Below are 11192 nucleotides of genomic sequence, written 5' to 3' on the forward strand. Positions count from 1 at the left end.
AACTGAACACAATACTCCAAGTGTGGTCTGACCAGAGTTCTATAGAGCTGCAACATTACCTCACGGCTCTTGAACTCAATACCCCAACTAATGAAGGCCAACACATCATACGCCTTCTTAACAACACTATGAACCTGCGTGGCAACCTTGAGGGATCTATGGACGTGTACTCCAAGATCCCTCTGTTCCTCCACACTGCTAAGAGTCCTGCCATTAACCTTGTATTCTGCCTTCAGATTCAATCTCCCAAAATGTATCACTTCACACTTATCCAGGTTGAACCCCATCTGCCACTTCTCAGCCCAGCTCTGCATTCTATCAATATCCTGTTGTAATCTACATATCCTGAAGCTGTGCCGATATGCCTTCCCAGCCATTATTATGTTGTGCTTTTTGTGAATTGCTGTTTCAGTTGATTGCTTTGAGGCTGTGAAACAAAAGGGCTAATTTTAATTTTCAGAGCTGTTTGCAAATGGATCAGAGAAGATCACCTGATTTTCCTTTCAGTGACTTTGAGTTTGGAGTAGGCAAAATCCTACACGATGGCTTCATTGGCAGATGGGTTGAGATAGAATGTCAATAGAGGTGGAAATGGGTGATCCTTTGACAGAGAGGTTACCAAATGCCCAGAGTTTGACAGGATTGTGATCTGATTCCGACCGACATAAATAAACATTTGCACTTACATGGCTAGACTGTAAAAGTGCAAAAAAGTGAGGACAAAACTGTCATCAACATACTGATAGTACCATGAAGTAGCCAATATTAGGAGGCAGCCAAGGTGTGACCTAGGACAACTCTGGACTGAGGTGGAGGGAGGAAGAGCTGCTTTGGCCATAATGAAAAAGGTATGAATAGGACCAAGCAGGAGAAATCTCACAGCTGGGCAATGAATACGTTGTATCAGAGGACGATGGTGTAGTCAGCATTGCTGAAAGCTGGAGAGAAATTATTATGTATGTCTGTTTCTTCAGCTATCAAGAACACGGTACTTTGCTAGCAGTGATGTCATTCTTTTTTGATTAGTAAGCAAATCAGGTGGAGACTAGATATAGCACAGCATATTGGGAGACCTGCTTGTCTCTCTATAGTCTTATGTATAATAAATAGCCAGTATTCAACTGTAACAATGTACAGTCAACCCTCTCCCTAATAGGGAGAAGTTTACAGCTACAGGCATAATGAATAAAGAGGTCAAGGAGGAAGACAGGAAATAATGCATTTCATGTCAATGGATTGTATCATGATAACAAAAAACCCACCTGTTCCTTACAGATTACTGGAGATGAGCAAAGAGAGGGAAGGTGTGGTGTTCAGGGAAGCTAGGAATACCATTTCCCAACAGTGTGACCTATTTAGATATTATAAAATATGAATATGAAAAAATAGGCCAAGGGCTCCATTGGCAGCAGATGTGTAGTGTTTATTAAGGAGCAATCATACCACACACACAAAAAAGCAACACTGAGGTTGTACAGATGAGTTTGAACACGATTTTTCAGCCAGGATCCCATTTGTCTTGCTGCTGCTGGATGCAAAACAACCCATGGCATCATCCAAAGAAAAGTAAGAATTTCTTCCCGTGTTCTGGCCTTGTTTTTCCATTAACAACATTCCCCAAAAAGGTGAACAACAGGCCTGGTCACCTTGTTGCAGATCATCCCGGAAGGCAAAGATGTTTGTCACGCATGATGATTGTACATTTAAAAAGATACCCACTGCTACATACACTATTGGATAACAATGAAGCTGAGAGGCGTGGGAAATCTACATTCCACAAATGCTTCGTTCCCGCAGGGAAAGTGACTACTGCGTGTACATTCTCACCCTGCCCAGTTTCTTAGAATCATAGAGTTGTATAGCATAGAAACAGGCCCTTCGGCCCACCATGTCTATGCCAGCCATCATGACGATCTATACTAATCCCACTTGCCTGCATTAATTCCATTACTAGAATAATCTGTCGATATGACATACAGACACCACTTACTACATTGAAAAGCTTCAACCTCTGACGAGGTAAACTTTTCTCAAAGGATTGTTGTCGAATGGAGTTAGTGGCTGGAGTGTTCCATGGAAACATCTTCTGCTGTTGGGGCGTCAAATCCAGCTCATGTCAATGACCACACAACACCATCAACAGATTGAGTGTGAGTCACCGGACAATTCTGGCGAGTTTGGAAGAAGACACCGGCCGCTTATGCGGGCCCTGGCAAGGTTACAGGGGATATTTGAGGACTGGGCACAAAATGAATCTTACATCAGTCCATCTGGGAAGGCGCGGAATGCCATGGGCTTCACTTGACATGAAGAGAGGAAGGCAAATGATTTAGTAAAGGGATGTCAATAATGCGAACATTAGTTAAAATCGTGCCTCTCCCAATAATTAAACTATTTGTGTTTTTCTTTTCCAACGGCTGTGCATTTCAAGATATTATCCTCGAGGCAAGGTACGGCTCCCAGCACCGTAAGCAGCGTCGCAGTCGGACGGCCTTCACTGCCCAGCAACTGGAGGCGCTGGAGAAGACCTTCCAGAAAACCCACTATCCGGACGTGGTGATGAGGGAGCGGTTGGCCATGTGCACCAACCTGCCCGAAGCGAGAGTGCAGGTAAAGCCGTTCCATTCCTATTGAGCTGGCTCGTGTTCTTTGTAAACTTGGTTACAGTCTTTTCACTTTCACTGTCTTTAAACTTAGGAACATAAGAAATAGGATCAGGAGAAGACCATTCGGCCTCTCGTCAAGTCATTCAACATCATTGTGGCTGCTCTATCCAAACATTCCCTGGTCCCTTTTACTATCCCGTAATCTATCCAGTTCTGTTTTGAATGCAATCAATGATAGGTCTCCGGGGTGGAGAATTTCAAAGGTTCACCTCCCAGTGAGTGAAGAAATTTCTCCTCGTTTCAGTTCACAATTATCTAGCCCTTTTTTTAAAACGTTAAAATATGTCTTTATGTCGAGTTATTTGGTAAATTGGTTTATTATTGTCACATGTACTGAGGTACAGTGAAAAACTTGTCTTGCATACTGTCCATGCAGATCATTTCATTACAACAGTGCATTGAGGTAGTGCAAGGTAAAACAATAACAGAATGCAGAGTAAAGTGTTACAGAGAAAGTGCAGTGCAGGTAGACAATAGGTACAAGGTCATAACAAGGTAGATTGTGAGGTCAAAAGACCATTTTATCCTACTACGGGACCATTCAATAGTTTTATGACAGCAGGATAGAAGCTGTCCTTGAGCCTGGTGGTATGTGCTTTCAGGCTTTCCGACATGGGGTATGGAAATCGGTGGTGTAGTAAGGGAGTCATTCGACTTCTTAATGGGCACGCTTCCCCCCCGAGCCCCATTGCATTCCCGCTCCTATCTCTCTCATTTAGACGCAATTTCCACCTGTGTCTCTGGTTAAAAGTACAGCTGAACAGTCAATTTTTTTTATCATTTCTGTATCTTTTTAGGTGTGGTTTAAAAACAGGCGTGCCAAATTTCGAAAGAAGCAACGCAGTCTGCAGAAGGAGCAGCTGCAAAAACAGAAAGAGGCCGAGCTGAGCCAGGATGGAACAAAATCCGAGAAACCAGCTACAGAGACTCAGAGCTGCTCAGAAGTCAGCGAGCCACACAGTGCTAGCGGCGAGCCGATTAACATCGAGCTAAATGTCACCTCGGCCGAGCAGTCAGACAGTGAATCATCGGCAGAGGAGCAAATGGAAAGAGACCGAGAGTTTAAATCCCCGACAGAGGAACTCAAGCAAGACAAGGGCTGCAGTCCCGAGAGCAAGGCAACGGCCTGTAAACGGGGGAGCCCCAAATCAGGTAATAGAAGCTGCCTAATCCTGATTAAGAACCGCGGGGTGGGGTGGGGGTGGAGGTTGAGAAGGAGATGCCTCTGTGTCCTCATCGTTCCAATCCATTTCCTAGTCAAAGCTTCTCAATTAGTCAAAACTGTTGTCTCCATTTAGAGTTGAGGGTATGACAATTGAGTTGAAGGATCTGGATTAGGCGAACTGTGAATTGCTTTGGTTTGAAATGAATCTGCCTCCTTATCCCACTCGCTGTGTTGCCTCTCAAAGTCTCCCAACCTGCAACTGATGTCCGCTGGTTATTCAGATCCGTTCGGATTCCAGTCCAGAGTTCGCTTATTCCTTCGACCTGCTCAGAGATGGACTATCTTTTAAACAATTCTCATTCTCCTGGTTGGACCTAATCTGTTCAAAAGTGAGATAACATTCCCCACCCGTGGTTTAACATCTGACTACATCCCGATTCCAAAACTGTCTGTCATTTGAAGCCACCAGAGTGCAAGACACGGTGTTGCCAGACACTGGAATTTACCCAAATTGTATTCTCGATGTTGCACATTCCTTCAAAATGCCAAATTCCTCCAAACTTTTTAAAACAAAACTCTTCCGGATTCGAGAAGCCAAAGCCATTTCTCCGATCGAAGTCGGAGCCCAACCCCAGCACAACCCGGTTGGTTCAATAGCTTAACTGTTCGAACAAACGAACTATGGGCAGGGTTATATCTCTGCGGGTGTTTCTATGTTGTTCAGTCAAATATAACTTGGGCAAAAGTCAATTGTCTCCTGCAGAACGGGTGTACACGCACAACTTGTACGATAACTTGCCCATCGTCCAACACTTTGGCAAGGATTAGAAGTCGGAAAAGGACACTTCTTGAGCTTGGTAGCGAGGAAGGAAAACGTTTCCACTGATCCACCGGTACCTCGTGTAGATTAGCAGAGGTCAGTTGGAAGAGCAGTGAGGGAAAAAAATGTTTTAGTAAACTACTAGTGTGAACATGTAAGTTAGGGTAGCATGAACTTCTTGAGAAATGGATGTCGTGACCAGAGATTGAACACGACCAGATTTATTTGCACTGGGAATCATAAAAAAAACATTTTTGATGACTGTCCTGCTTCGGTGTGACCCCGTTAGCCTTGCTTGAATCAATACCTCTCTTGTCGTCTGCGGTCTGCGATTCCAACCCGCAGCCTCCATTGGCCTCTCGCGGCCCTCGAGTTTGAAGAGCTCGGCACTTTAATAGTTCAAAATCCCTGTTAATGAAGTGGGGCTGAAAAGTTTGGATGGGATTTTCTGCTCAACCTCCTGGCGTCGGTGTCACATTGGTTTTGATCAGATAAAGATCTTATTTCCAATGATTAGTTTTCTGACAGCTCGTCAGGTTTCAAATGCAGAGGAATGAAACCAGGGGCTGTCAGTACTGATGAGTTCTTTGTTTGACTACAAGCTGATGTGATTTTTGTGGTTTCTAGGTGTGTTTAGCAGTGCAGTGTTTGAATTAATTGCACATCACCGCAGACCTGAAAGTGGAACAAGTTAAAGCCCTCTGACTTGGGCAATCTTTGATATAGGTCTGAGTGGCAATCTTTACTGACAACCACGATTTAGCCCGCACATGCCAATACTGCAGCCTCCAATATCACGATTCTCAATCCCCAATCAATAATCCCCACCATACACAGATACATACAGACACATGCACACACAGACACACACACACCTTCTTAGGCAGTCCTTCGGGATCAAGGACGACTTGCTCCTATTGCTCCTACTCCGGTTTTAGGGGTTCGCCGCTGACTGATGTCGCTGTAGGAACTACAGAGGTTTTTACGGATGGGGCAGGAGGTGGGTAAGGAGGCGAATGGGTAGTTTGTGATATGTTGTGAGCCTTCCATTGTTCGCTCAGGACTTCTGTATGCGCCCGATGCACGAACGCGAGATTCTCAATATCATTCCCAGTGCATCTACTCCACTTTGAGCAGTCATGGACCAGGGCTTCACAGGATTTAGTGGGAATGTTACATTTCATCAGGGAGATTTGGAGCACATCCTTGACAGTTTCCCTCTGTCTGTTTAGTAATGTCTTCTCTTACCAGAACTCGTAATAAAGTGCTTGTTCAGGAGTCTGGTGTCAGGCACAAGAAGGACGTGGCCCGCCCGCCGGAGCCAACCGAGTGTAACTGGGGCCTCAGTACTGGAAACGTTGCTCTGGGAGAGGACAGTCACGTTGGTTCACTTACCCTTCCAGTAAATGTGAAGGATTTGGAGAGCACAGTCTTTGGTCGACAAGGAAAGGGGTATCTGAATCGCAAAACCTTAGACCCAGTGCTAAACTCACGGTCTACCGGGATATAGTAATCCCGGCGCTCCTACACTTTATACATTAGGTATCTCAAAGGACTGGAAAATGCTACCAACACGCTCCCGACACAAACACACACATGGACTCACGCAGACCTTGACCTTCCACGGTAAGGTGACAATTGCAAAGGAATGAGACACTTTCCTCTCCACCATCTTCCCCCCCCCCCCCGCCCCCACATTCCCCGCCCACCCCCGCCCCAAACCGTTGGCCGACATAGAACTTCCTGGCATTACACGACAGGGCGAGGGTGAATCCAGTCAACTGACTAGGAAGAAGTGCTGTTGTTTTATGGAAGAGGCATCTTCCCACTTCAGTCCTCCAAACAGCAGAGTATGGGCGTCCAGACTCAGGAGTCGAGAGCCTGGTTGCACCAGGAGGCTTAGAGTCAACCAGGCCCTGTGGGTGAATTTTAGTTGCGTGGGACATAGCCAACAATATCCATTCCACGGCAACCCCATAGGCCCGCACATGAAGAATGCAAAGCCAACAAGTGTCTCCAAAGCAGTCCGTCTGTCTGGTAGTTCCCAGTCAATTACATATGTTGCGGGGGTTATGCGAATGTTTCCGAACACACGGGTTTACCTTTTGTTATACGGACGGGAGCCACCTTTAAAAGGCTGCATTTATTACCCATTTTACCTGTACTACCTCAATGCACTCCGTACTAACTCAATGTAACTGCACTGTGTAATGAATTGACCTATACGTGCGCTATTTTTTCACTGTACCTCGGTACGTAGAACATAGAACACTACAGCACAGTACAGGCCCTTCGGCCCACAATGTTGTGCCGACATTTTACCCTGCTCTAAGATCTATCTAACCCTTCCCTCCCACATAGCCCCCTATTTTTCTATCATTCATGTGTCTAGGAGTCTCTTAAAAGTCCCTAATATATCTGCCCCCACAACCTCTACAGGCAGTGCGTTCCACGCACCCACCATTCTCTGTGTAAAAGAAACTTACCCCTGACATCCGCCTTATACCTTCCTCCAATCACCTTAAAATTATGTCCCCTCGTGTTAACCATTGTCGCCCTGGGAAAAAATACAAGTGACAGTAATATACCAATACCATTGTGTTGGAGTAGCCCCTGTGCCCATTGTGGTCAGGTTATGCGCTAAATCTGTAGCCCCGTAGCAGGCAAGTCTGATTAAACGTTAGAAAATATTCTGTATTTTCATTGTATTTCAATGTTACTGCGGAACAACAGTTGTAGTTGGGCGCAATTGCATAGGTGCTGTGTTACATACAATAATCCAACCTTCTGTTTTGCACACATAAGGGAAAGCTGTACTCCAACTAAACCTGCGCTGTGTTCATTGTTTTTTTATTAGATTCACCAATCAACACGACAGGGACGTCCGCGTCCAGCAGTGGAGGTAACGTGGTACAGACCCACTCATACTCCTCATCTCCCCTGAGCTTGTTCCGACTGCAAGAGCAGTTCCGTCAGCACATGGCAGCGACCAACAACCTTGTTCATTACTCCTCCTTTGACATGGGGAGCCCACCGGCCATGCCCTACCTGGGCATGAATATGAACGTCGCCCCCATCAGCTCTCTCCACTGCCAGTCCTACTACCAGTCGCTGTCGCACGCCCAGCAAGTGTGGTCTAGTCCGATTCTGCAGGCATCGAGCGCTCTGCCCAATCTCAACAGCAAAACCACAAGCATTGAAAACCTCCGGCTTCGAGCTAAGCAGCACGCAGCCTCTCTGGGGCTTGACAGCTTACCGAACTGACAATAGAACGAGAAATATATATACTTCGGAATGAAGACTTAACCACAACGCAAGATATAATTGAATCTAAGACTAGCTAGATGTTGCTAGCTCTGGCAAGATGCTTTAAAAGCACATGCAAAAGAGAAACTTAATTGCATATCAATTTCCTATAATCAGTAGGAATTATCAAATAACTGTACGGGAAAGCTAAAACCAACGTTCTTCTGAAAAAGATCCCATTAGCCCAGCTTCAAGTTAAAAATAACCCATTACCAATCAGTTACAAGTCGTACTTTTAAATATTCGGTACTTTGCATTTAAAGACTGAGTGCCAGGCTATAGTTAAAACAATTAAACAATGAGTTTTAATAAGTGTCCTTTCAGAAGAAAATTAATATCCTAACAGCCCGACTAAATTAACTTAGCGCGCAGACATTTGAATTGGGAAGATGGTGGAAAGATCTCCTGATGAAGTAATCGGTAGCTGTTTACTAGAAGTAAATCAACGGTAGGCAGGGGAAGCAAAAGGGAGTTAAGTACAACCATGTGCAAGTTTTTGACTTTTACAAGGCACTGACAATAAGACTTCTAAAATTCCGCGTTAAAGTCAGTTTAAAAATGTAGCCAAGTTTGAAAGACAGCACTTGGAAGGCGGTTGCCAGTGATGCCTTTCCAGCCGCCCGTCATCTCACCCCCTTCTTGCATTGATTACAGAAGCAATCAGCAAACAGCAGAGGTTGGCTCTGCTCCAGTAGAGGTTGGGTTATGGTTTAAGTTCATCAGAAAATTTATTCTCGAACTTACTGACAAAACAAAACTAGATCTGAAACCTGCTAACATGTGTTAAAGTTTCATAGTGAACTTCATAGTTACGGCCACTGCAAGTATTAATTGTCTTTAAAAGCGGTATATAAGGTGTGCTCTAGGAGTAAGGTTACGACCTCTAACCAAACTGTAGACCACCAGAACGGCAAGCAGAGGTAGAAGATCAACTGATGTAATTTATGCACTAGAAAGGAAGGCCGATTTCAAATAACAAATTCTTTAGCTTTCTCGGTCAGTGTAAACTACAAATCGTTCCTGATTTTAAAAAAATCTCCTGCATTCCGACATGTCATGTTTAAATGTTCAAAGTCAAGCTCTTTACCACATAAAACAAGTCACCGTTAATTGTGACTGCATTCTGCTGTTTCTGGATCAAAGTCTATATTAACAGCACGAACGGAAACCTGACAATTATTGCGAGACAGGTGGGGAACACTTTGTGCACATTTATAAAGCGAAAAGAGATGATTGCAATCACCTGCTTAAATAACGTATTTGAAAACTGTGGTGTCATTGAATCAATATCACACCCCAGGTTATCGTATAACTTTCCAAAAGAGCATTCCCCTTCTTTAACAGCGGAGCCTTGCTGTGACAATGGATCTTGCAACGCACTATTCCACAAATTTAAACCGAGGTAGTGAAATGCCGCTATTGAATCGCGGCTTAACCATTTGGATCTATTAAGATATAAGTTTCTTGATAGCAATATAAAAGCACGTGCAGTGGGAACATGCATTGCAACAGATTGTCGCTGGCACCTCAGAATCCCTCCACACTGCAGTGTTTTTTGGAGCTGGGTGGTAGGAGCGGTCAATGAGACATTCCTGGCTCCCCCCTGGGAAAGAGAACACAACCCTCTCTTCCTAGTCTATAAAACACAGTTTTCTCACATAGATTTAGGCCAAGGTAGGAGATTGTGGCAAAGGTTTCAGACTGAACTGGAAGCCTAAGGCCAGAGTGACAATTTCCAAACCTTAACCTTGGCTGGCTAGGAGCACAAGGATTAAAGTTTAAAATCTGAGAAAGGGTTGCCTTGGGCATCAGTATAGGCCAGAGAATGCAGGGGTGATGGGTGAATGAGATGGTGCCAGTTAGAATGTGGGGATGTGTATTGAGAGTGGAAGATGAGATGCCAGCCAGGATACTTTGGAGTAACTGAGTCAGGAAATATTAAACACATGAATGAGTGTTTCAGCACCATTTGCAGACATTCAAATAACAGAGGTAGCATTAGATGGTCTCGGTGAAGGAAAAATGAAATTGGAAGTCACCTCTGTATTAAAATGGAGATTTGCTAATTGATTTGGTGTGAGACAGTGGTCAAGGAGGGTGTGGAATGGAAAAAGGTCTATTGTTATCTTGCCCATTTGCTACCGTAACCATCAGAGATTAGTTTCCTGTGTAAAATTTAAGAATCGTGAGTCCAGATGTGATTACTAAAACACCTATAATTTGGCGCAACGTGGCAGATCCACTTTACAGATGGTTTGGGATTGAGGTGGATATGGCTGTTAATAACAAATGATTTATTTTCTCTCCTGGTAAGTCACTTTGATCAGAAGTATTGTTTATGCTTTCAGATAACTGTTAATGGATCTGTAATTGCAATTTCAATATGAAATGATAGAATGTTTTCACATAAGCTCGGTATCAATAACTATAAATTGAAGATCCTTTGATTTTCACCAGGAGCAAAACAAATTAGGTAATACATGCAAAGTCACTGGTAAAAATAGTTCTTGTCGTAACATTATGCTTAAAATCAATGTATCAAAATCAAGGTTCTCACAGTTACTTATATATCACAGAAAAGTTTTAGTGGCATCACCAAATTTGCAGGTTATACCAACAAAAATTTTCTAATTATTCTGCCCCATAAAGATATCTTTAATTGGTTTTATCATCTTCTGCAGCTTCCCTTTGCCCATTATGTCATTCTCTGGCCGAAAGTGCTGGTATTACTCAAAATGCCCACTCTGTAGTTTATAACAACTCACTTCTTTACTGTCGTGCCTCTTTCCCTGTCATGACAATATGATGACGATCCATAATCCTGTACATGAGAGAAGCCTAAGGTTCAGCTCCATATTTACAACAGCAAGGCTCCGTGCACAGTGATGTCAAAATGCAACACTATCAGCATCAGCAATTTTACTTTTGATTTTCAGTTTCCATTTGCAGTTTTTATTAATTAAAATCTACATATACCATTATCTGGCTGTTTTGTTCTTGTTTATATCAAAATCACTTTGTTCATATTTGCCTAAAAACTAGAGTTGCTAATTGGCAGACAAATACTTATCACCTTTGAATGAAGCCTGTCTGCTCTTTTAGTGGAGGTATTAAACCAAGTAAAATGAACTTAATTATACTTGAATATATTATCTATCAATTCACTACTGCAGCCAATTATCTGTTATTGGAAGTACCTAGCATACTTCAAAATCATTGTGTTGCAGAGCATTTA

At 43.6% G+C, this 11192-nt stretch overlaps 1 protein-coding gene across 2 annotated transcripts in view; it reads left to right on the forward strand.

Moving 5' to 3' along the window:
• Positions 1-10937, forward strand: part of LOC127568484 (diencephalon/mesencephalon homeobox protein 1-like) — a 46510-nt gene extending 35573 nt beyond the window's left edge. Inside the window, exons 3-5 of one of the 2 annotated variants that reach the window (XM_052012287.1) lie at positions 2432-2610; positions 3464-3818; positions 7509-10937. In XM_052012287.1, the coding sequence (XP_051868247.1) occupies positions 2432-2610; positions 3464-3818; positions 7509-7915 (941 nt within the window). In that variant the 3' untranslated portion in view covers positions 7916-10937. Of the gene's footprint in view, positions 1-2414; positions 2611-3463; positions 3819-7508 lie in introns of both variants that reach the window. The other variant, XM_052012289.1, reaches the window with a different exon arrangement.
• The last annotated feature ends 255 nt before the right edge of the window (positions 10938-11192 follow it).

Source organism: Pristis pectinata, chromosome 3 (assembly GCF_009764475.1).
Source record: "Pristis pectinata isolate sPriPec2 chromosome 3, sPriPec2.1.pri, whole genome shotgun sequence".
Lineage (NCBI taxonomy): Eukaryota > Metazoa > Chordata > Chondrichthyes > Rhinopristiformes > Pristidae > Pristis > Pristis pectinata.